The 25,729-nt window shown below is 44.0% G+C and overlaps 2 protein-coding genes across 3 annotated transcripts in view; both read right to left on the bottom strand.

The window, feature by feature from the left end:
- LOC110488593 (uncharacterized) overlaps positions 1 to 15,697 on the bottom strand; it is a 28,796-nt gene extending 13,099 nt beyond the window's left edge. Inside the window, exons 1-6 of one of the 2 annotated variants that reach the window (XM_021560872.3) lie at positions 15,610 to 15,697; positions 3,005 to 3,153; positions 2,645 to 2,755; positions 2,273 to 2,410; positions 1,790 to 1,918; positions 313 to 495 (exon numbers count right to left, since the gene is read on the bottom strand). In XM_021560872.3, the coding sequence (XP_021416547.2) occupies positions 313 to 495; positions 1,790 to 1,918; positions 2,273 to 2,410; positions 2,645 to 2,755; positions 3,005 to 3,151 (708 nt within the window). In that variant the 5' untranslated portion in view covers positions 3,152 to 3,153; positions 15,610 to 15,697. Of the gene's footprint in view, positions 1 to 312; positions 496 to 1,789; positions 1,919 to 2,272; positions 2,411 to 2,644; positions 2,756 to 3,004; positions 3,154 to 14,175; positions 14,849 to 15,609 lie in introns of those variants that run through there. The other variant, XM_021560863.3, reaches the window with a different exon arrangement.
- A 554-nt stretch (positions 15,698 to 16,251) lies between these two features.
- On the bottom strand, positions 16,252 to 20,981 carry LOC110488606 (persulfide dioxygenase ETHE1, mitochondrial). Its single transcript, XM_036947146.2, has 7 exons — positions 20,378 to 20,981; positions 18,956 to 19,100; positions 18,576 to 18,724; positions 18,126 to 18,255; positions 17,441 to 17,530; positions 16,957 to 17,073; positions 16,252 to 16,618 (listed from the first exon to the last, which is right to left on the bottom strand). Exons 1-7 carry the CDS (start codon positions 20,567 to 20,569, stop codon positions 16,572 to 16,574), a joined length of 870 nt encoding a protein of 289 aa, XP_036803041.2. The 5' UTR covers positions 20,570 to 20,981; the 3' UTR covers positions 16,252 to 16,571.
- Positions 20,982 to 25,729: the final 4,748 nt, after the last annotated feature.

Below are 25,729 nucleotides of genomic sequence, written 5' to 3' on the forward strand. Positions count from 1 at the left end.
GATGCAATTGCCTAACTTGTTTGTGCAGTCATGTGACAGTGGAGGGTGATGCCGTAGAGTGTGAGGAGAAGGGAGAGTTCACGCTCATGTCTCCGTTTGAGAAGAGGAGGATGAGGGGATGGGGGTTACTTGTGAAGAGCCGTTTCCAAACAGAGAGTGACTACCATTGGGGGCACAGAGTGGGGGGAGAGGAAGAGGGCATTTAGAGAGAGTCTGTGGTGGGGGATACGCTTCTAACCAAACCAGTAGAACCTGCTTGGAGATGTGAGATTCTCTGAAATGTTGTCTTCTTATTTGACAACCCTGGCTTACCTGCGCTGAGTTGACAGCATGCTTTTGGCATGAGATCTCCTTCTCCTTCTCTTCGTCGTTCCCTCTCTCCTTCCCTTCTAACTTTCCTTCGCTCTCCTCCTCCTCTATTCCGGCCTCGCTCTCCAGGACACGGAATTCCCAGTCCTCGAACACCCGGCAGGCTGCATCCACCATCTCTTTCTCCTGGGAGAGAGAGAGAGAGAGGGACGGAGGGAAAGAGAGATGGAAGAGAGAGAGAGAGAAAGAGATCGGGATGGAGGGAGAGAGAGAGACGGAGGGAAAGAGAGACGGAAAAGAGAGAGATGGAGGGAAAAAGAGAGTGTGATGGAGGGATGCAGAGAGAGAAAGTGATGAAAGAAAGATGCAGGAGGAGAGGAATAGACAGAAAATGGAAGAAAGCTGTCGATTAGTACAGAAAGAGCCTGTGGCTTAGAATACTAAAACAAAAAACAACTGGTTAGACCACTCCATTCAAGAACATTAATTAAACACAGACCATAAACCCTAAGTCCTAGGTCTCTAGCTTGTGTCCCAAAGGCCACCCTATTCTCTATTTAGTACACTACCTTTGACCAGGGCCGATAGGGCTCTTGTTAAAAGTACTGCACTATATTGGGAATAGGGTGCCATGTGGGACACATCCTCTGTCATCAGAATGACACGCCATTGTCAGTGTCACTGCCAAAATGCACAAAGAACCCTTTGTCTGCCTGCCTGCATGTCTGTCTCAGATACCTCGATGACACTTTGACCTATCAGGTATGAAGAGGTACTACAAAGATAACTAGTACCGCCGACAAGAAAGAACATACAGTTACTGAAGTCAAATAGAATGGAACTATGTCTTTGTGTCCCTGAGGCAAGCTTAGCTAGCTATCGTGTCCCAAGGCAGTAAGTCGTGAATGTGGCTAGGGTTATGTTCTATGGCGCTGTTGTTTGTTACGCTGTATCTTCGTCTTCATGTACTCTTTCCTCTTCTTTCCCCTTGGGTTCTCATGCAATCCTTTATAACCATGACCAGAGAGATTTGAATTGGAACACATGATGTTAAATGGGTTCCAACCAGAGGCAGTGTGAGACCATGCCGTCACTGGCACCTGAATTCAACTGTATATGAGGCTAGAGCAAAAGCTAGCTCTCCACTGCACAAAGTTGACTTCACTTCAGGTCTCAGGGCAGGTGATGTCACTCTGCCAGGCTAGGCTACCTGTGAACTACCCCTACTACACTGTACATCTAGCCAGACAAACAGGAAGAAGATGCAGTGCATTCTCTTTTACACACAGTCTCGTGGCAAGGCATAAAATCATATCATATTCATAAGGTACCAAACGGAAGAAAATGGACGGAAACAGTTAGGGACAAACTGGACTTAAGAAGCGCTCTTTTTCTTTTCTTTTGCAAAATGTTTTAAAACATTGCGTGCCTTAATGAATACCAACCCAGTCAGTGGACTGTTCCTGGATCAGTAAATCACCTGTTGTAGTTGGACCAGTAGATGCTCTCTCTGGCCCTCTGGCTGACTGGGGATCAGTGTCTCCTTCTCCTCCAACCTACTCCTCAGCTCCTCAACCCGGGCCCTCTCCACCTCCAGACTGGCTCGCTCCTACAGAGAGGGAGAAAAGAGGAGGATGAGGGATGAGAGAGGGAACAGTCATCCCTTTATATAAAGATCCATCTGTTTGTCAGATCATTCCACTGTCACATAGCTTAGGCCTATAGTATAAAGTGTCACATGGAGTGACTCAGTATCTACCTCACTGATATATAGCTACTCATGTTCGGGCCATATCACTCTCGAGTCCCACACCATGAGATTCAAACATACCGCCTGAAGACAGGATGCTTTGGATGGTATTGAATGGAGCTCTGTCTGTGTACCGCTAACCGTCCGTCAGTCTGTCTGTGACTGTCTGTCTGCATGGCTCCCTATGCTCCTTGTGTGTACAGTACTACTGACCTTCTGTCTGTCCGTCTGTCTGTGTGTCTCCTTGTGCCTGCCTTCCTCCTGCAGTGTCTGTAGATCCAGAGTGTGTCTGCGCAGCTCGTTCCTCTCCTCATGCAGCTCCCCCTCCAACAGGGCTATCTCCAACTGCAGCTGGAGTGGCAGACAGGAGAGAGAGAGAGAGAGGTTAATCCCACAAAGAAGAATGCAGAATGTGCCTTTGAAGGAGACATTAGAAAAAAGGAGTTGGTTTGAAATTGAACAGATCCAGAATCAGACTTCATCAGGTACATTTACTGAACAGCCACCACTCTACATAAAAATGGTTTGATATGAGACACAATCAGGGTTTAACTTGGTTCATTCATTAATCCATCGGTGTCTCACCTCTATCTTTAGCTCCTCCCTCTGCTGGTCGATCTCTGTGATTCGCTGTTGCAGCATGGAGGGCAATAGTAGGATCCTCGGTGAACGCGCCTCCAAACGTTTGGCTGGAGACTGAGAGGTAGAGAAGAGAAGAAGAGACACACAGAAGATCTAAAAGTCCTTCCGATGGCTCAGTTGGTTAGAGTGCGATGACTGCGGCGCCAAAGTTACCGGTTCAATGCCAGCGTTGGACACATACACTAATGTATATGTTGAGTTGCTTTGGATAGCAGAGTCTGACTCTGACCACATTACCAGAATAAACAACCAACCAACCAACCATTGTCGACGCAAGTTAACGTGAGACCCACTCCTCCTTACCCTCTCACTCTCTGTGCTGCTGCTCTCGGTGTCTGACTCCACCCCTGAAGAGGCGGGGCTTTGCCCTCCAGCCAATCGGGTGACCCATGGCGGCCGCAAGCCCTGCTCCCATCGGCTCCTCGGGGTGTCTATATTGTGAAGGTGCATTTCTGTAGGATAGAAGGAGATGGGATGATGGGAGTTACATGACTTGATGGAATAGGGTTAGTGCTATCTGGGATCCTTGGACGTCCCTAACCTTGACCAGTACCCCTAACCCTTACCTTGCCCATTTTAAATGTGAACTTCAACAGGGTGACGTCCCAAGGACCCTGAATATAGTGGTAATGCAATACACCGCATGGTTAAGAGCTAAAGGAACCAGGTGACAGTTCACAGAAGTGATACTACACTATGAGCAGTGTCAGCAGCACTAAGCACTTTAAAGCAGAATATCCCCCTGACTTCCAGAAAATATGTAACAGTTGATGGAGAAAACACCCAGGAAAAAGCGATAGTGAAAGAGAGGAGAGAACACAGGATGTCAGAAGGTGGTTTGGGATTGTATTTCAGGACAAGGACTGTTAGCACAAGGCTTTTGCTGAATGGACAGGGGGCACTGTACAGTAAACAATGCCTATTCATGTCCCAGCGTTTTTGAAGTGCATTGTGGGGAAGCATGGCACACAAATTTGAGTCAGTGCAATGATGTGGTCTTACAATAACCATACACAGATATACATAGAAACAAGGGGATTCACCTTTGAAGTACTATTCACAGTACATAGTACTATACACTGCTCCCACACAAAACAAAGCCACATTATCATTTAATGTCTTTATGTCACTTGCTCATACGAGTGTAATCAGTAGTGTAGTAGAGTGTAATCAGTAGTAAAATAGCAGCAAATATGTAACGACCAAGCACACACGTGGGAAAATAGTCTGGATTCCCATTGTCCAAACCTTTCCCACCCTCTCCTTTTCCCCTCTCTACTCCTCTCATTCCGTCTCCCTGAACTCCTCTCTTCTCTCTCCCTTTCTTGCTCCTCTCCTCCTGCTCTCTCTCTCTCTCCCTGCACAGGCCTTATTAGGCGATGGGGCCTGGAGGAGTGGTGACATGGAGATAAATATACAACTCTGATATGAGTGAGGGCTTCCAAATACAGACTGGCACACTGACACAGAGACAGACAGAGGAGGGAGAGAGAGAGGGACAGAGAGTGGAGGAGGAGAGGAGACAAGTGGGGGGAGGGGGGTGGGGGGGTGGGGGAGGAAGTGGGTTCTAAAATGTCAGAGGCCAGTGTCATATTTCCAGTGAGGAGATGGAAAACAGTCAGAGTGTGTGGCATATATCTACACAGCGCTGTACACAGGACATACAATACTATGTTGTTTATAGAATAATAGTGCAAGGCTGCATGCATGAACTATGTATATACTGTGTTTTTAAATGTGTGTGTGTGTGTGTGTGTGTGTGTGTGTGTGTGTGTGTGTGTGTGTGTGTGTGTGTGTGGATGCATGCATACATACATATCTGACCTAGAAATACCGTATGCCAAATTCCATATGGTGAAGTTATTAGTTACTATTACTTCCATTCCATAAATGTAAATATTACATGTAATGGACAGCACATGGAGGTCATGCTTTGGGAAGAGGGCAAAATTAGAGTGAATGCTGGTGAGGAGAAATCTTTGTTAAAACCAAGACTGACTCACATCCATATGACCCAAACGGACGTTTGCATTATCCGGTTGAGATACACTATCAACAGTAAGAGAGACTGTAGTGTTGGAGAGAGTCATGCAGGAGTAAAGTCCATTCTGTCATGTCAACACAGATGCTATTCAGAAGCAACAAAACAAAGGCTAAACAAACAAACCAGGGTTGAGTGTGTAATGGCACCCTATTGCCTTCTTTTGACCAGGGCCCATGGACAACAATACAGAGAAAAGAGAGGACGGGAGGGAGGGAGGGAGGGAGGGAACACAAAGAGAGTAACTTAACAGGATGAAAAAGAAAGTGAGTAGAAAGGGACATAATTAAGGGGAAAGGGCAAAGGTATAATAGAGAGGAAGATTAAACATTTTTGTGTTAATGTGCTGAAAATATGTATTGATTACAGAGGAGTGGCAGGAGAGATGAGAGAGTGGAAGAAACAGAGGCAGTCCCAAGGAGTGAGTGTGAGTGTGTGTGTGTGTGTGTGTGTGTGTGTGTGTGTGTGTGTGTGTGTGTGTGTGTGTGTGTGTGTGTGTGTGTGTGTGTGTGTGAGTGTGCGTGTGTGTGTGTGTGTCTGTGTGTTAAAGCTGTGCGATCCAGTTGCGCTAAATTTCCTGAACTTGTGCGATACCAATAAATAGATCGATAAGTTTATAACATTAATGTGCACCAGTATTTTGTATTACCCTTTAAACTACTACTACTAGTTTGATGGTTGTAGCATCATGTGTCCCATTAACAATCACCCATATTAACTAAATGTATTTCATTTCAAACTTCTCTAGTATAGGCTACTTATCGCAATGAACAATATCAGCATGGTCGGTATGGTCGTGTCGATCATTTTCAGTTCATGGCCCCAGCTCTAGTGTGTGTTATTCAACTACTGTCCTATCTGGAGGTGACACAATGCGTAACCCTCAAGTCCGAGGTCTGAAGACTCACTCACTCAATCTCTCACACTGTAATCTTTCCCCTCCACTCAGCAATAACCAGCAACAGTTGAAGCATCATACTCCTACTACACACACAAGAACACACACGCCCTCTCAACAGTGATCGATCATGCACAAACAGAAGCAAGGATTCCATGATAATTTGATTCCACAATCCTTACTACCGACACACAAACACACAGAAAGAGAGAGAGGGAACAAAAGAACACAATTGAGGTTCATTCATACTTGTCCCTCCTCCCTCTCACTGCAGTTGGTAATATGCAATCATATCTAAAGAAGTGGAAGCCTGTTCACTCTTGACCCACCTGTGTTAACAGGATTACAGGACTGTGATTCAATTCAATTCAATCAACTGTATTCATCCCTGAGAGGCAATTATTGCTAGCAGCCATAGGATACTGATTGATTGGTGTGTGTGTGTGTGTGTGTGTGTGTGTGTGTGTGTGTGTGTGTGTGTGTGTGTGTGTGAGTGTGTACGAGCTAATGTTCTTCCTCTAGCTCCTTTGACCACTTGAGGTCAGGTTTGGATCCTGTTAAACTTCAGCTGACGGAATCATCATCAACCCCCTTACTGTGTGACAACGCTCATGTGTCGGCCTATCAGCCTTATCTATCTGAAGAGGACAGGCTGCAGCCACAGTCATAGATATACAGTTCAACAAACTCTGTTTGATCATTTGATGGTGGCCATTTTGTCTTGTGTTGGAATGTTCATGGAAGATGTTCATGTTCATGGAGAATCATTTGACCAACTCAGTGACAGCAGAATACAGCAGTACTCCTACAATTAGGGACGCACGATACATCGGTGAACATATCGGAATCGGACGATATTAGCTAAAAATGCCAACATCAGTATCGGCCCGATGTCTAGTTTAACGCCTATGTGAAAAACGATGTCAAAGCTGACGTGCATATCAATATAACATAGGTACGTGACGTAATGACGCCACGTAAAATGTTACGCTACAGGTGCAACATAGAATTCCTAACCTAGTCCACAATGTCTGCTGTGTGAATCGAGCGGTAAACAAGTCGAGCAGAAAATTTCAGCAAGACAACTCAAAGGCTAAATCCATTAACGCCAAGATAATGGTATTCATTGCCCTTAACAATTAACCATTCACTGTCGTGGGTGATGTTGGCTTTCGCGACTGGTGAGCACTGGTACACACTAACGTAACCAAGTGCACTATTGTTCAGATGTTGCCCTACTGGAGTTACACAGTAATAGCGTCACTGCTTTTAGCTTCACGACATACTATGGAGTTCTGTTTGGGTCTTTGCGCGTCAAAAAAGATACATGTCAAATAACACTATTTCACTCGTTAAATAAATTTGACACGTCAAATAACACAGTTCTATTATAGAATGTTGTGTGTACTGAATTTTCACGTGCAAGCCAAGCGCTACCACTACTATCAGTAGCACTGTCAAAGCTGTACGAAAAACGAATTGAGCAATTATGACTTTGATTATTCAGTTACATTTTTGAATGAACCTTTATTTAACTAGGCAAATCAGCTAAGAACAAATTCTTATTTACAATGACAGCCTAGGAACAGTGGGTTAACTGCCTGTTCAGGGGGAGAATGACAGATTTTTACCCTGTCAGCTCAGGGATTCGCTCTAGCAACCTTTTGGTCACGGGCCCAACGCTCGAACCACTAGGCTACCTGCCATTTAAGCAATAGACAACAAGATCTTAACAGGTAATTAATTAAATGACACAAATTTCACACGAATTTAACAACAACCTGCAGGCATTGGGTTCAGAACAACAATGACATTTATTTTATTTTTTTTCAAAAACACTAAGACTGGAAGGGCATGTGCCTGTCTCTCACAGAGTCACACTGACTGTGACCATAGTTCCCCAATATAATTGTATGGAGAAATTTCAAAGAAAAAGTAGGCTAAGCACTGTGTAGCCTATTCAGAACCATACGCACATTCACAATCAAAACAAGTGACAAGAGCTATGTACAGTGGCTTGCGAAAGTATTCACCCCTTGGCATTTTTCCTATTTTGTTGCCTTACAACCTGGAATTAAAATAGATTTGGGGGGGATTTACACAACATGCCTACCAATTTGGAGATGCAAAATATTTTTTTTTGTGAAACAAACAAGAAATATGACAAAAAAAACAGAAAACTTGAGCGTCCATAACTATTCACCCCCCCAAAGTCAATACTTTGTAGAGCCACCTTTTGCAGCAATTAAAGCTGCAAGTCTCTTTGGGTATGTCTCTATACGCTTGGCACATCTAGCCACTGGGATTTTTGCCCATTCTTCATGGCAAAACTGCTCCAGCTCCTTCAAGTTGGATGGGTTCCGCTGGGGTACAGCAATCTTTAAGTCATCCCACAGATTCCCAATTGGATTGAAGTCTGGGCTTTGAATAGGCCATTCCAATACATTTAAATGTTTCCCGTTAAACCACTTGAGTGTTGCTTTAGCAGTATGCTTAGGGTCATTGTCCTGCTGGAAGGTGAACCTCCGTCCCAGTCTCAAATCTATGGAAGCTTGAAACAGGTTTCTCTCAAGAATTTCCCTATATTTAGCGCTATCCATCATTCCTTCAATTCTGACCAGTTTCCCAATCCCGGACGATGAAAAACATCCCCACAGCATGATGCTGCCACCAACATGCTTCACTGTTGGGATGGTGTTCTCGAGGTGATGAGAGATGTTGGGTTTGCGCCAGACATAGCGTTTTTCTTGATGGCAAAAAAGCTCAATTTTAGTCTCATCTGACCAGAGAACCTTCTTCCATATGTTTGGGGAGTCTCCCACATGCCTTTTGGTGAACACCAAACATGTTTGCTTATTTATTTCTATAAGCAGTGGCTTTTCTCTGGCCACTCTTCTGTAAAGCTCAGCTCTGTGGAGTGGACAGCTTAAAGTCGTCCTATGGACAGATACTCCAATCTCCGCTGTGGAGCTTTGCAGCTCCTTCATGGTTATCTTTGGTCTCTTTGTTGCCTCTATGATTAATGCCCTCCTTGCCTGGTCCGTGAGTTATGGTGGGCGGCCCTCTCTTGGCAGGTTGGTTGTGGTGCCATATTCTTTCCATATTTTAATAATGGATTTAATGGTGCTCCGTAGGATGTTTATTTTATAACCCAACCCTGATCTGTATTTCTCCACAACTTTGTCCCTGACCTGTTTGGAGAGCTCATTGGTCTTCATAGTGCCGCTTGATTGGTGGTGTTGCAGACTCTGGGGCCTTTCAGAACATCTGTACATATCCTGAGATCATGTGACAGATCATGTGACACTTAGATGGCACACAGGTGGACTTTATTTAACTAATTATGTGACTTCTGAAGGTAATTGGTTGCACCAGATCTTATTTAGAGGCTTCATAGCAAAGGGGGTGAATACATATGCACGCACCACTTTTCCGTTTTGTAAATTTCTTTGAATTTTTTGAAACAAGTAATTTTTTTCACTTCACCAATTTGGACTATTTTATGTATGTCCATTACATGAAATCCAAATAAAAATCTATTTAAATTACAGGTTGTAATGCAACAAAATAGGAAAAACACCAAAGGGGGTGAATAATTTTGCAAGGCACTGTAGCGCGACAAACTTAGGAAACAAAATACTTAAGTATGGCATGCCGTATGCGTGCCTGAACGCAGAGGGTTTGTTTTCACTATGCGTTCAAAGCAAAGGCACCAGGGAAAAATGTTACACACACAACACATGAACACAACTGTCCTGCTAGGGGTTCAATTAAACATTCAATTAAAGGTACAGTCCACACTCTCACTGTCCCTGGTGGCCAGACCAAGTATAAACACAAACAAACAAAACCTTTTACACCAATAAGTATAAGTATATTATTTGTACATGTTTGGTCATATTTGTCTTACTCTTAGTTTTTTAAGAAGGGTACACTAGCAAACACATCCCCCACAGTCTTCCAGGGAATTTCAGGGTGAAAATCAAATGTATGGACTGTGCCTTTAACCTTTGTCTGGCTGATATTGAGCAAAAGCTGCTGTCACCTGAGAAACATAAAAACACCTGAATTTTCTGCATTGGTGAGCACTTTGCTGCACTATCCTCAAGAAAGGCATCAGGTGTTACCCATAACCCACCAGCAGTTCAAGTAGCTAAAGTGTCTCTCTTCCTTGAGTCCGGAAGACTTAAAAAATGAAACTTTCTGTCATCCGTGTATGCCATTCTGCATATTGAGGGACAAGTATGTAATCAACATACTGATTATGATGAATTGTGCTCCATTCAAACCGACTAGTCTGTCGGCCTCACAATGGGCTAGCACAGAATGTCAACAGCGGTCAATTGTAACAATGAAGTACATTTACATCAGTAACAATAAAGGGCATTTCCATAGACTACAGTTACTGTATTGCTCAGGTCTCTAGTGCTCTCCAGAGGATTACAGCGGAACCATCCAACCCCCACCGGACCAGTTAGCCATGGGCACATTGTGACATCTGACAGATCAGGTGCCCTGGAATACCTAGGACGCGTCCAAAATGGCCCGCGATTTCCTTTATTGTTCGAAAGTAATGCACTATATATCAAATCAAAAATCAAATCAAATGTTATTTGTCACATGCGCCGAATACAACAGAAAAAAAAATACAACAAAAAAGTAAGAAATAAAAGTAAGAAATAATTAAAGAGCAGCAGTGAAGTAACAATAGCGAGGCTATGTACAGGATCTCTCTTGGATCTCAAATCAAATCAAATCAAATCAAATTTTATTTGTCACATACACATGGTTAGCAGATGTTAATGCGAGTGTAGCGAAATGCTTGTGCTTCTAGTTCCGACAATGCAGTAATAACAAGTAATCTAACTAACAATTCCAAAACTACTGATCTAGACTTGGTGCTCCGGTACCGCTTAACGTGCATGTGGTAGCAGAGAGAACAGTCTATGACTAGGGTGGCTGGAGTCTTTGACAATTGTTAGGGCTTTCCTCTGACACCGCCTGGTATAGAAGCCCTGGATGGCAAGAAGCTTGGCCTCGGTGATGTACTGGGACGTATGCACTACACTCTCTAGTGACTTGCGGTCGGAGGCAGAGCAGTTGCCATACCAGAGATTTCTTATAAGCTTCCGGGTTAGAGTCCCGCTCCTTGAAAGCAGCAGCTCTACTCTTTAGCTCAGTGCAGATGTTGCCTGTAACCATGGCTTCTGGTTGGGGTATGTACGTACAGTCAATGTGGGGACGACGTCATCGATGCACTTATTGATGAAGCCAGTGACTGATGTGGTGTACTCTTCAATGCCATCGGAAGAATCCTGGAACATATTCCAGTCTGTGCTAGCAAAACAGTCCTGTAGTTTAGCATCTGCTTCATCTGACCACTTTTTTATTGATCGAGTCACTGGTGCTTCCTACTTTAATTTTTGCTTGTAAGCAGGAATCAGGATAGAATTATGGTCAGATTTTCCAAATGGTGGGCGAGGGAGAGCTTTGTACGCGTCTCTGTGTGTGGAGTAAAGATGATCTGGAGCCACCCCCCCCCCCCCCCCCCCTGGTTGTACATTTAACATGCTGATAGAAATTAGGTAAAACTAATTTAAGTTTCCCTGCAATTAAAGTCCCCGGCCACTAGGAGCGCTGCTTCTGGATGAGCGTTTTCCTGTTTGCTTATGGCGGTATAACTCATTGAGTGCGGTCTTAGTGCCAGCATTGGTCTGTGGTGGTATGTAGACAGCTACAAAAAATACAGATGAAAATTCGAGGTAGATAGTGTGGTCTACAGCTTATCATGATATACTCTACCTCAGGCAAGCAAAACCTTGAGACTTCCTTAGATATCGTGCACCAGCTGTTGTTTACAAATATATATAGACCGCCACACCTTGTCTTACCAGAGGCTGCTATTCTATCATGCAGATAGAGCATATAACCCAGCAGCTGTATTTTATTCATGTCATCGTTCAGCCACAACACTGTGAAACATAAGATATTACAGTTTTTAATGTCCCGTTGGTAGCTTATACATGCTTTTAGCTTGTCCCATTTATTTTCCAGTGTTTGTGCGTTGGCTAATAGTACGGATTGCAAAGGCAGATTAGACACTCTTCGCCTGATCCTCACAAGGCACCCCGATCTCCTTCCGTGAAATCTCCATCTCTTTCTCCTGCGAATGACGGGGATGAGGGCCTGTTCAGGTGTCTGAGGTAAATCCCTCTCGTCCAACTCATTAAAGAAAAATTATTCATCCAATTCAAGGTGAGTAATCGCTGTTCTGATATCCAGAAGCTATTTCCAGTCATAAGAGACTGTAACAACAACATTATGTACAACATAAGTTACAAACAATGCGAAAAAACAAACAAAATAGCACGGTTGGTTAAACGGCAATAAAACAGCAGCCATCCTCTCCGACGCCATGATACATTTGTGTATGTCAGAAATGACACCCTATTTTGACCTGGTCAAAAGTAGTGTACCATATAGGGAATATGATGCCATTTTGGACCCTACCCACTGGGCACAGACGTCAATTCAACTTCTATTCCTGGTTCGACGTAAATCCATTGAAAATATGTGAAAACAATGTTGATTCAACCAGTGTATGCCCAGTGGGTAGTGACCATACCAGTCTCAGCTGTATGACCTCAGAGCCCACTTAGCAATGCTTCGGTGGTCTATGGAGGGCTACAGTCATCTAAGGAGGGCTATCAGGAAGCTGTCATCACCACGCTGTGTCCTGACACATCAGGTTCCCAGGAATACATGGTGACCAGTCTGAGCTGTATGACCTCAGAGCTATGACAGAGCCCACTACAGGGGGACTATGGGCTGAGAGAGGAAACTGTCATTACCACACTGGGGCCTGAGCAGGAAGAGCAGGTGAGAGGAACCAGGGTCATATTCATTAGGGCACCCAAACATGTTTTAAAAACAAACATGAGCGTTTCTTATTTAATAAGTCCAGGAAGTCCCTCCCCACTTCAGTCTGTTTTTTTCCCTTTGGTACCAAGTGAATACAACCTAGGCTGGACAGCATTGTGAGGGGTCGGTCTGTCTGTCAGATGAGAGGTGAGATATCATGACTAACTGTCTTCTAGGTGTGAGGGCAGATAGGAGTCTAACAATAGGCCTAGAATGATACTGTAGCTGAGCCAACTGGCTACTGTTGGGGAATAAAAAAAAAATGTTTTTAGGGGATCAAGGGTTGAAGATTAAAATACAAGCTAGGATCATTGATTGTTAGGGAAGATGATTTGTTGTATTTCCTGTAAGTTAATTAGAAAGTAAGATACCCTATAGGCCTAATTGTTTCTCCAATAAAGTAGATTATCACACTATGATACCACTGCATTAATAGAATAATTCACGCAAATGTGACTTGTGCATATTTCAACACTGCAAAACTGACTGGAATGGTCCGAAGACACCACTAATTACACAGACGTTGAATATATGCTAGTTCAACAACATTATCAGAGATTCCAGTGGCCTGAGCAAATCTCTCCGTTCTGAGGTCAGCGAAATAACGACCCATTAATGACAGGCTAGGTCCCAGATCTAGAGCGGTCTGTACAAGTGCAGCCAAGAAAAGGGGCGTGAGAGAAAAAGAAAGGAGAGATTGAACACAGAAGAGAGATATGTGCTCCCGACTCCCCTGACGGCTACCCACCCAGGCAATCTTTCCTCTCCACCTCTGTCAGCGTCATCCTATACTTCCCCTCTCCTTTGTTTACACGATGCGCCCGATGGAAATGATAAACAATGATAAACCACATATATCAGCTGAGTCTGGTAAACAAATGTGAGTTTACATAAACTGAGGAAAACAATGCCATGGGAAAGGAGGTTTGGGACATTAAGAAAAACATGTTTGAATTAGAACCAGATATGGTCCTCTCATCGTTTCACAGTGAAAATTATACATTGAAATGCTATAGGCCTGGAGGACATGTTTAGCCCATCTAACTACTTATGCTCAAGCACAAAGTCCCAAATATTGGGTAATCAAATAGAATGTTGTCATAGAATCTTGAGTATCTGGATGTTCATAATCATACAACCAAGCATTCTGACATTTTAAAAACTACTAAACTCCCCAAAAAGTTGTTCTTTAAGTTATAGCATGTACACAATTTGCATAAATAGTTTTTTTTTAAGTATGCTATTTGGCTTGGTGTGAACTAACAGACTAATGATAGCTGTATTATTTACTATAGTCCATTTATATAAATGGCATAGGCCTATCGTTTACTTATATAAATAGTTTCGAAAGTAGGCTACAGTAGTCTACTGGCTTTCTGTAAACATAATCATAGAGATACTGTGTTCCATTTATTACATGCTCTGTCAAGCTCAAAGTGACCATTCCTTCTCATGACACCAATGAAGTTCATGTATAAACAGACAACCACTTACACTGTAGGTAGCTACTGCGGAATAATAATAATCCTAGCGTTATCAAATCGCGATCATTCACCAGCTACAATGTATCAAACTACAGAGACACAGAACAGAAACACAGAACTAATGCCTTACCTGAGAATATGCCGTTCTCTCTTCAAATGCGTTTTTGTTGTGGGGAACGTGTATTGTTGTCGCTGAATTTGAAGAAAATAGACGCTCATAAAAACAAGAGTGACTAAATAAAGAAGTGATGGGTTTGGACCGGGCGCGCGCTTTCGCTTTCAATCATACGAACTATATCCAGATAACTTTCAGAGTTTCTGTTTGCTGTCATATCCCGTCTGAATACCTTTGATGTCTATATTTTCCTCTCTCCTATCTGGTTTGATTCAATCCTTTCAAATCACTCCCAGTGAAAATGACAGATCGTAGTGAGATGTCGTCAACAGGTGAAATGGAATGCATGTTCACACTGACCGACACAAAGTTGGTGTGAAAATGCGCCTGGGCGCGTCACTAACTGACTACACAGTTTCTGTGGTCTGTTCGTGAGGGGGCTCCGCACCGAAATGAGAACTCTGATCTGGGATTTCCCGCGACGACATGGCTTTGTCATTGTAATGTGCTCGTTATAGGCTAACGCAGAAGCAGTTTGGCCTGGCACCCTGCCAACACACCTCGCGGGTTTTGTGTCACTCAATGCCAAGGGCCCTTGGAAAGCGTCAATAGCTGCCACGTAAATCTCTCCTCCACTCTCTTTACTATACCCAAAGGGCCTTTATCAGCCCCTGCCTCCTTTAACAGTTCTGTCTCAATGAGCTGATAGTGTAATCATAGACTATTCCCTCAGTCTTCCCCTAAACAAGGGCATGTGGACAGGGTGAGAGAGAATGCCTGGAGTTGGGGTTGGTAGCAGACAGTGAGTGGGCAAAGAGTGAAAGGGGTAAAAGAGAGAGCAGATGGAAGGGGCAGGGTACAGACTGGGTGAAAGAACAGCTGGTGACTTGTAAAAAGCACAACAAAGTCAAAGAATGGTGCCTTTTTTTCACAGGCGAAACACTGCCACAACAACATGTTAAGCTGCCTATTGTTTGTCTATGTATGGTTTTGCTTAGATTATTTTTTTTAAAGTACAAAATAAAACATAGCTTAGGTGTGATGGCAACACTGGTTACACCCTGTGCATTTCAAAACAATGAACGCAGGCGTTTCTGTCAGTCGGTAGGTGAAAGAAGAGTTGCCTAATGTGAATGTTCTGTTTGTCTCTAGTGGTGACAGGGACAGCTGGCAGATGAAGTGGTGTGAAGATGTATGTGACAACAACACATTGTAATTTTTCTTCAGACTTCTAGTTCTTTCTTTTTTTTCTCACTTTGAATACATCTTCTCTATTTCCATCCGAAGGTTACAGTAGAAACCTAAAAGTTCAGTCATTTCACACATGGTGTGTCCGGTGTCATTCAATGCAGTCAAAACCAAGCTGTGACTTTTGTCACAGCATCAAAGGCATGAACTGCTCAGGTAACCATACTCAAATATTTACACACAGAAGGAAGGGTACAGTACCTTTGAGAAGTATCTGAGAAGTATGAGCTCACAGTACACCATTATTATGAAATGATCAGGCAGGTTCAGAGACAGAGACATGGTTGAGTCAGAGCCAGACACTCCCATCTCCCCAAACCTGTCTACCAGGTAGAGACTAGTCAATGGGGCGTGGGACAAAAACGAATGTAGTATGCTACTAGGCTAGACACACAGCTAAGAGGAATCCTAAGGCTAAGCCGATTATGTTGATGTATTCAGGACATTACAATATGGTATTATATAAAGCGGCTGAGAGAATAACAGGATGATACCGGATAATGAAGAGGTAGATAGAGAAACAAGCACACAAAGGCATGGCAATGACATGTTTTGGACTCTCGCAATGGAAACTTGGCCCACAGTGATTTCAAATGCAAATAGAAGAGTTAGGTTTTCCTGGCATGCAAAACGGCCATGGCTGGCAACAGTCAGAGTACTGTGTGTGTGTATTGCCTTGACTAGGGGATGCTGGAAAGGCCATGTGGAAGAGCTCAATTGTGTCAGTCAGCATTCATGAATACTAAACCATGAACGGAACCTTCTATCAGAGCATTTTCCATAAGTTACACTGCAATTCTGCAATTTATACAGGTGTAGTCAAAGAAAGAGTTAATTCAGACATTTACATTTGAACAACCTTGATTTAATATAAAACTAGGTCATCTTAATGTTCACATTTTTCCAAGAGATTGTATTATAAAATGTTACAATGTACATGGCAATGTTTAATGATCATTAATGCATCTTTTACTATACAATTTCAGTATATGTACACCCACCAAATCATGACCACTGCTTTTTTTCCCCATAGGCAAACAAGGAGGAATGTATGTTCAAATTGGAAATAAAATATACACAACATTAAGTTGTGGCTGGGTGAAAATAATTTCCCTCTTCCTCCCAAGAGTGCTTAAAGTGAAATCCTAAAATCGATTTGCCATTCAAACCTCATGGAGTCCACACACCAGGTTGGCAGGCACCGCAATATCTGGCAGAGAGAGAAATAACAAATCAACATCTTGTTTCTATCAGTGAATTAAGAAGAGCTTACACTAACAAGTAGTCAAATTGATGCGCAAAGGACAGTTTGAAAGAGTACAGTATGTGTAACATATTGCCATCTCTTCACGGATAGCTTTGTCATGCTCATTCCCGTGATAAGGTTTAAGTGAGGTGAAAGACCACTGATAATAACTCTATTGTAACACAATAGTTGCATATAATCTAGATACTAATAGACCCTATAGTAATATAATATTATTACATCATACACAACAACAGTTTCTATTGTAATAGAATAACTGCAGAGGGTGGAGTGTCAGATACCGATCTTAGCAGGCTTGGGGAGGTTCAGGTTGGTCATGATGTCCACAAACTCTTCCACGGTCTTGGTCAGGCGGGGGTTAAACCTCCTCTCCTCGCCCACGGTGGAGGCCGTCTGACCTGCAGCACAGGATTAACAGACCTGTTAGCAATACATCACAATGATGATTCAATGACTACACTCAACTGTAGAACCCACGGTCTGATCTGGCTTAGGAATGAGAGTTGAAAATGAAAGTAGACAAATGGTGAAGGGTGGTGGTACAGTACACCGGACAAATTAACTTCGTAAAGTCTATGGAAAGGAGTGTCATAGCACTGCGAGAGTAAACAAGCCTTCTGGGTACGCTTGTACGAAATTATTGGTGAGACTATCCCCAAGAGCATAGATGTAAGAAAGGAAATCTTGCAAGGAAAGGGGTCAGGGGATATAGACATTACACTGGACTACAATAACACTTTTGCATAAAGAGGATGTCTTGTCAACCTTTGTAGTCATGTGCAGGGAAGACGAGGCACTGAGGAGGTAATGTGAAGATCTTCCGGTGGATTGATTCATAGAGCCTCCTAGAGCAGCCTGGGAAGTAGATAAACAAACAGATCAGGCTCGTTTTCATTGGACCCCAAACAAACGGACTGAAACAGGGAGGGACTACCTGGACTTGTCTGATAAGAAACACTAATTAACACTAACACTAACTATTCCAAAACGTTTTCCGTCACATGCCCTATTGAACATGAACTACGGTTCAGTGACTATTTGAGATCAGACTACACTGGGGAAAAAGTCTACAATACTGCCACATTGTGTCCACTAAGCATAAAACAATGCACCAAGTGTGGGTGAGGCAATGATCCACAAACTTTTCATGCATTGTTTAAAAACAGTTCCGACCAAAGAATTGGGAAACAATAGCATATAGGGATGAAAGTCTGTGATATACCCTGATAATATGTCCATGTCTAGATACATCACCACAGAGATCAAAAATCAGAGAGAATATGACTGAGTCACACTATAGTACTGTGTTGGCTTAGATACTTGCTTTTTGCATTGTTATGTCCAGCATGGATTCAGTCTTGTGGATGCCCAACCAGGCCAGTGCATTGCAGTACATTTTGTCTTGGCTCTGCTCGGTTTAGCTTAGTAGTGTGGAAAAGGTTAACGTTACCCTGCTGGAAGTCTGTCCTTCCACAGCCCCTGATTAGCAGTGTGTCCCCAGTGAAAGCCATGCTCTGGTCCCCTGTTACCAACGTCACACAGCCGTCTGTATGTCCTGGAGTCTCCCTCACCGTCAGATACTGAGGGACGAGAGAGGCAGTAAGAGGGATTACAGAAAACAAGGGAGGGGGAAGTAAAGAGGAGAAAGGTGTGACGTGTGAAGAAGAGATGAAAGTGAATAAGGCCGAAGCATTTAAAGCAGTGGACAGCAACCCTGGTACTGGAGAGCAACAGTACATGATGTGTAGGCTTTTGTTTCAGCCCAGCACTCTTACTCAGTTGAACAAAAAAACCTGTAAACCTATGACTCTTCAGGACCAGGGATTTTGGGTGAACACAATTTGGGGTAGGCCCAGACCCATACTGTATTCTCTATAGCTGTAGGTAGGTCTGTCCTCACATGTTTGCCAAAGCTGATCTTATCTCCCTCTGATAGCATGATGTCTGCACTGGCCCCGCTGTGCTTGGAGATGGCACTCTTCATCCCAAACAGCCGGTTCTTCAGCTGTCCCGTGCCTGTGATGTGGTCTGCATGGCAGTGAGTGTTCACTAATAGGGGGGAACAGGGTACAGGAGGGGGGGGGGGGGGGGGGGGGGGGGGGGGGGGGGGGGGCAGGGTACAGTTTGAGTCATATGTCATCTTAAACAAGGGTAGGATAAACAAGGAGATCAAAATGGATGTAGGATTAGTGTGTGCATGTGTGTGTGTGTGTGGACGTGCTCGTGCTAGCAAGTGCATGCTTGTGTGCTTGTCTATGTTTTAGAGACATTCAAGTTTACCTGCCACTTTCAGGTTGAAACCCAGTTCCTCTACGAGTTTCAGATCCCTATCCACTGTCTCCAGTACTGGATCAATGAGGACCGCCTCCCTGCTCTCTGTATCAGCCAGCAGATAAGTGTAGGTGCTGCTCACCGACTCAAACAGCTGTAAAGGTTGGAACAAGCAAGGACAGGTGAATGAGTAACCATAGGTTATAAACGATGAGGGGGCAGTACAGTATTCTATTACATAACACACATCATGCCTGTATATTGATCAAGAATGATAATATATGGGTGTGTAGTCTTATGGTGATAAGGGGTTTGTTGTTTTAAGGCTGCAAGTCTGTCAAGAGTCACCGTCAAGGTGGATTTTCATACTTTGAAGCGGTCCTACATGTGGGCATTCCTGCATCTGCAGGAACCCCTCTTTATCCTTCTATTGGTCCATTTTTAAACTATGACTCCCGTATGGAGGCGCTCATGTACAGTAGGTGGCGGTAATGCACCATAAAGTTGCCAACCGATAAACTCCACAGAAGAGGCGGGGGCGACAACACCGGTGGCTAGCTAGGGTAATGGTAGACAGTGTCCTTCGTCCCTGCTTGTCCGGCACTGTTTTCCCGTATTTCTGTTAACGAGGATAGTTGTTCAGTAGGCGTTTAGGACACTTGGTGCTAGCTAACAAGCTAGGACTCCGGTACACAGCCGGTGGGAGAGGTAGCTAGCTCACCGGTAGACCGTGTACTTCGCCCCCGCCTCTCGGGCACTGTTTTCCCGCAGTTCTGCTAACGACGGCGAGGGCAGGTGTTCGGCAAGCGGGAGTGAAAGACTCTCCGGTACACATCAGGGGGGGGGGGGGGGGGGGGCTTCACTGGTAACTAACTAGCTATCTAGGACACCGGTAGACAGTGTTATTCTCAATACTTTTATTTCCCTTTTGACACACATTTTAATCTCATAGACAGACAATCAGGGGAAATCCAGAATATAAAGTGCCACACAAGCATGAAGATGGCGTACTTGTGTTATAATGTAATTAGCTACGATGCTTTTCTTGGTTTCACCTGGTTATCTTAGTTTAGTTTGGTTTATTTAGATTGGAGTTATCAAAAATCTAGTGATTTTTTATGCCAGAAAATGTGTAAACACATGCCCTCCATACGAGTGGCGATTTGAACACGCCCCCTCTACTACAGCTTGCTAACGTTACATTGTTCCACTTTTTTTAAACACTGCAATAACGAAGGATGCCTGGAAAATATGTTCCCCCTAATTCTCATGTTGACCAATTGCAAAATACTTGATTACTTGCACTGAAAAAAACCCGTCATATTTTCACTGTATTTTCAACAAGTCGGCGGAACCCAGTTGACCCTTCAGCCTAGAACTTTTACGCATGTCAAAAGCAAACAATATAAATGATTGCAGTGGCTAACTCACCTGCCTGAAGAAAGGTCCTTTTCCCAACTCCATCCTGGAGCAGTAAGGTCGTATGATGACCGTTTCCAGAGGCTGCTTGCTGGTGCGTAAGCCCGGGCCGATGTGGGCTGAAACTTTACGCGAGTACCCGGTTGTTTGGAGCCACAGCGTGTAGGCCAGCGCAGGTTTCAGTCGGTTTACAACTGAACACATTTTTTCTTCACTGTTATTTTTAACTGTCACTTTTTTTGGCTTCCTACTGGGCGACGGGCATGGGTAGAAATCCCAAAACTGAGCAGACGAGTTTGACTAGTTTGTTGTGCCCCAATCCTCTGTAGCTGTCCGTTGTAGCTGTCCTCTGTCCGTTGCCGTAGAAGTATGGTTGCCACAAATGTAGCTATATTGACTTATTGTGCAATAAAATGTGTAGTGTATCCAGGAAGTCCCAGAAATCTGATAAGGGAGCCTACTCCTTGAGAACCTCCAAGCACTAGAGCAGAGGACATGTGCAAGCTGCCAACCCTTCAACGCGCGCGCGCCCGCGCACACACACACACACACACACACACAGAGAGAGATAGGGGGTCAGAGTTCGGTGTGTCACTATGACTGTGCACATGTGTATTCATATAACAAGGTACTTTACACTACGTGACTATTGTCAGCAACTCCAGATAGGAAACAAACCCAGTTGAATCCAACAATCCATGCATTAGTATGGTAATTAACCATATATAATGGTTTGAATAAGAATGTGCTTTCAATAAAATTATTGTCAGATTAAAGGACATTTTTATTTAATACAAAAATGGAATGTGAAGCAAAAATACATAAAACTTTAATATTTTGCAGAAATGTAAGTGGTCATATTGCTGCAAATAAAATCTAGCTGTCAGAGGTACAATTCATTGTTTTTGGGGTTCCAGATTCTTCAAATGTGTCCCACCTGTAAAAGAGTCAAAATCATAACATGGAGTGGAGCATTTTCACATTCAGAGAAGCACTGACCCAGTTCTGTGTGACTGGTGCATCTACTGTAGCTATGTACCTCTACATATTTGTACATCCAGGGGAGCAGCTGGGTGACCCTGGTGTAGACTCCTGGTTTGTTGGGCCGACCACAGCCATCTCCCCAGCTCACTATCCCAGCCAGCCTCCACTCCCCCTCCCCTGTCTCACACACCAGTGGGCCTCCACTGTCTCCCTTAAAACCAGAGAAGACCACATATGAATTCATATATGCAGTTTTTGGTGTGTGTGTGTGTGTGCGCTTGCATGCATATGTGTGTGTGTACCTGGCATGAGTCCACTCCTCCCTCCATGGTGCCAGCACAAAGCATCCTGGGAGTGAGGTAGGAGCCGTAGACATTTGGGTGGGAACACATTGACTGGGCTATCACTTGCACCTGAGCCTGTCGCAGCTCAGACCATACAGAGCCTGAGAGAGAGGGAGAGAGGATAAAGACAAGGCGCAATAAATTAGAGTGATCATCCAATCAGTTGAAATCATAAGGAAGTGGTGTGAGAATATTTGTGAACGTGGCTCACCCCCCTTTTTAGTGTAGCCCCAGCCAGTGATCCAACAGGGGGCACCAGGAAGGAAGGACTCTAGGACTGGGCATACACACTGGTCGAACCCCACCTAAAGCAACACATAACACAACACCATGGTCATGTTCCTTAGGACACACTGTAGCAAAACTTTTTGCAACAGAAATCAAGAGTTTCTTATTAGACAAGTTCAAATAGTACCTCCCCATTTCTGACAGTTTTCTCCGTTTTGTGCAGAACATTGACTGTACTGCACTGACGATAAGCTCACATGTACCCAATGAATCAATGGTTAAATCAAAAAGCGGCCCTGAGAGGTAGTATTTTCACATTCTACTTTTAATATAAAAAAATCAAACCCACCATCTTAGCACCATGCTCTACCAACTGAGATACTTGTTGTGTTGATATAGTGTTAAGTTGTCAGTTAGATTTCATGCCGGAGAGAAACCATGAATATGACAAATGCCAAACAGGAGCAGGTGAAATCGGAATAGGAGTAACCATACATATAGCCATATAACTTCCGCTGAACAACCTTCATCATTAATTCTTCTCACCGCCCATGTCAGTAGCCCAAGGTCATAGTCGTTGTTGTTTATGGAGAAGCTGGGGTGATAGAGGATCTCCAGTGCTCTGCAGCGTTGGCCCGCTGATGTGTCCGTCAAACTGAGCGTGTCCAAAACCACCTGCCACTCTGACTCCTGCAACATGTTGTACCTGGGTTATGGAGAATGCAGGGAAATAGAAGGCACATATTATCTAATATAATAAGTAGAGTTTCCATATTAAGACAGCCTCAGAGTCAAAAGGAGTTGTTGAGGAAGTCATAATATGGACATCGGAATAAAAACTAAAGCATTTTTTCTCTCTCCCTCCCCCTTACTGGATGAAGCAGTGGGCTGCAGTAATGATCCAACGTGGGGTGATGATGCCCCCCCCCCCACACACATTTCCCTCTCCACTGCTCTGCCAGCCCCACTTGTCCTCTGCTAACATCCCCCCGACAATCCTCCAAGCCTTCCGACCAGCACCAACTGGACCTAGGAAACCTGAGGGAGAGTGGGATGGGGGATGGGTGCTTCAACAAATGAACTGTCAACACAGACATAACCTGAACACGTTATTCGGTTATGCAAGACATTGTTCAGTTTGTACAATATTGACTCGTGGGATCAGTTACTTATTGTCATTGTGTGATAGCCAGTCATTTAGCCAGTTGTCTACAGATTGCTTGTTCATTTGAATGTACCGAGAAGACCCATACAATTCTGATGTATCAGCGGATTGGATGGCATTACCTGCACGGACGTTTCCTGTCTGGTTGATGGGTTGCTTGGGCAGCAGGACTGGCATTGGAACACTGCAGTTCCCTTTAACGCCACATGGCTGCACCATGTCTGTCAGGTTGGGTGGGAAACACAGGAACTTGACTGAGGAGGAGACGAACAAGATGCAAAGGAGAGTGAGCGAGGACGAGGTAAAATGGGTGTTAGTTGAATGCTTGCATCCTTTTTTTTACTGTCAAATGCAGCTCGTCTTGGGCGGCAGGTAGCCTAGCAGTTAAGAGCGCTGGACCAGGAACAGAGATTGCTGGTTCGAATCCCTGACCTGACTAGGTCAAAAACCAATCGATGTGCCCTTATTGCGCCTGTAAAATCTGTCAATGTAACCCTAATGGTGCCTGTATGTCGGCCTGGATAAGAGTGTCTGCTAAATGACTGTAAATATATTAAGATGTGACATTGTGTCTAAAAATGTTACTAGCCATAAAAATCCTTGCTTTCTCAAAGCTTATTGGAGGAGAGGATGCAAGGGACCTCCTCCCCCAATGAGCTTTGAGAGGAGTTGAGTGAAAAAGGCTCGTGATGTTTTCAGACACAGCCCAGGTCTACAAGCACTGTATTGTCATTGAAGTTACCTACAATAGCAAAGAAGGATAAAGACGGCGATGAAGGTCTTCAACATTGTCAGACGTGAGGGGCCAGTGCACCGCGGGGGCTCAAGATCTACAGTAAGAAGGGAATAGAATAAAAGATCCATTATTTTGAATAAACTGCTGCATTCTTTGGATACCTTGAACATTCAAGTGCTTTTCACAAGAATGCGCATAACCTTCATGGAAAAGAACAATACGTTTCAAAGACGTATGTCTGGCCCTGTGTGGTTGGCGTCTGCAAGCTTTCATGGTTGCCCAGGAAGGAGTTGGAACATTTATGCAATCAACAATGTGTATTATACAACCATGGAAAGGTTCATGGTATAGCCAGGGGGACTGTGGTGCTCAAGTACAGACACTTAAAGGGTACATTCACCTACATGAAAAAATGAAGAAAAAAAATCTCATTACAGTGAAAGTTGTTTAGGTGCCTATGGAAGCAAAGCATAGATAAATCACAACTTGACATGAACACAAGATAATAGACCAAAAGCCTAGTAAGACTTGGGGCATATTCATTACTCCAATTCTGTTGCAAAACTTTTGGATTAAATGGAAGCAAACGGAACAAAACGGGAAGGGACCTACCTGAATTTGTACAATAGAAACTCTTGTTTTGCTCTGTTTGCTTCCGTTTGGTTTATAAACGGTAAACAGTTTCCGTAATGAATACACCCGTGTATTCAAGTCTCTCTCTCCAATACGGCACAGTATCCTACCTGGCTCTTCATTAGGGCAGTCTTTGGGGAGTGCTAGCCCAACAGATCCTTCATCCACTTCAGATGGCTTCCTCTGTGGGACCTCCAGAGGGTGATTACAGGGAGGGAGGGGCGAGGAGGTCTCTGAATTTGTCTCCTCTGAGCAGGCCAAGTCTGGGGGTTGGGGGGGCGAGAGGACTACCTTTGGGGTTTGGGCCTCCATGGGTACTTCAGAGGTGGACGTAGGGGGATCAAATCGTGCTTCTGTTCGGGGCTGTTGGGCCTTTAGATTCGAGGTGTTGGGGTTGTGTCTGTCTGATGGGCATTGGGAGGTGGTGGTGGTATGCCCATTCCCAAGTGGTAAGTGGGATTCCCCATGAGTGCAAAGAGTGTAGAGGATGGTAACTGGAATACCCCCACTGGTACACCCCCAGTGGCAACATTGAGGGAAACCGAGGGGCAGGTTCCGAGGGATGGGGTAAGGGGCTCATTGCATGGACGTTGTGCATGTGGAAGGAAAATGGAAGCCTTCATATCTATACTTATGAGGTCTGGGTATAGGAGTTTCTGAGGGGGTGGTGTGAGGAGTGGTTGGGCGAGGGGGGTGATAGCAGACCGATGCTGTAGGGGTTGGAGGCGTGTGACAGGTGGTGGAGGAGCAGAGGGGGTATGCGGCTGGGCAGGAGAGCAGACCAGAGGGGAGCTCTGGGCCTATCTCAGATGAATTGGTACCAGCGGTACGACAGGTGCCCTTCAGCAGAGATATAGACACGCTTTTAAGAACCTGTACAACGTGTTTTAAGTGTGAATGTTTACATCTTGACACAATCTCTGTTCTTACAAGCACGCACAGGATTTATTAACATATCTGTATACACATTGTCCTCCAGAAGTTTTGTGCTGTCGGTTCTGAATCGAATTATTGATTATAAGAAAGAGCATAATTGCTATAATAGAGCTATAAAAATTAGAAGCTTGCTGGGAAATCAATCAAATACCACCCATTGTAGATTAGGCAAGGACATTTTGTTTACAAAAAAAAGTGTAGATACTAGTCATAGAGAGCTGTGTCTCTACTTCATCAGGGATTATTCAACTTAATCTATTGCTCCTTCACTCAAAGTTGGAATTCCAAAGTCACAATTAAAAACATCCTTGAAATAGTGGCAACAATTCTGTCAAATG

This window comes from Oncorhynchus mykiss, chromosome 2 (genome assembly GCF_057628025.1).
Source record: "Oncorhynchus mykiss isolate SJ-2025 chromosome 2, ASM5762802v1, whole genome shotgun sequence".
Classification (NCBI taxonomy): Eukaryota; Metazoa; Chordata; class Actinopteri; order Salmoniformes; family Salmonidae; genus Oncorhynchus; species Oncorhynchus mykiss.

What these genes read in the sequence shown, in the direction of transcription:
- LOC110488606 (XM_036947146.2), bottom strand. Translation starts at nt 20,569, where the DNA reads ATGTGTTCAGTTGTAAACCGACTGAAACCTGCGCTGGCCTACACGCTG. An exon ending in AAGGACCTTTCTTCAGGCAG is followed by an intron (nt 19,101 to 20,377) that starts GTGAGTTAGCCA and finishes CAACCTTTACAG; the next exon opens with CTGTTTGAGTCGGTGAGCAG. An exon ending in TTTCAACCTGAAAGTGGCAG is followed by an intron (nt 18,725 to 18,955) that starts GTAAACTTGAAT and finishes CCCCCCTATTAG; the next exon opens with TGAACACTCACTGCCATGCA.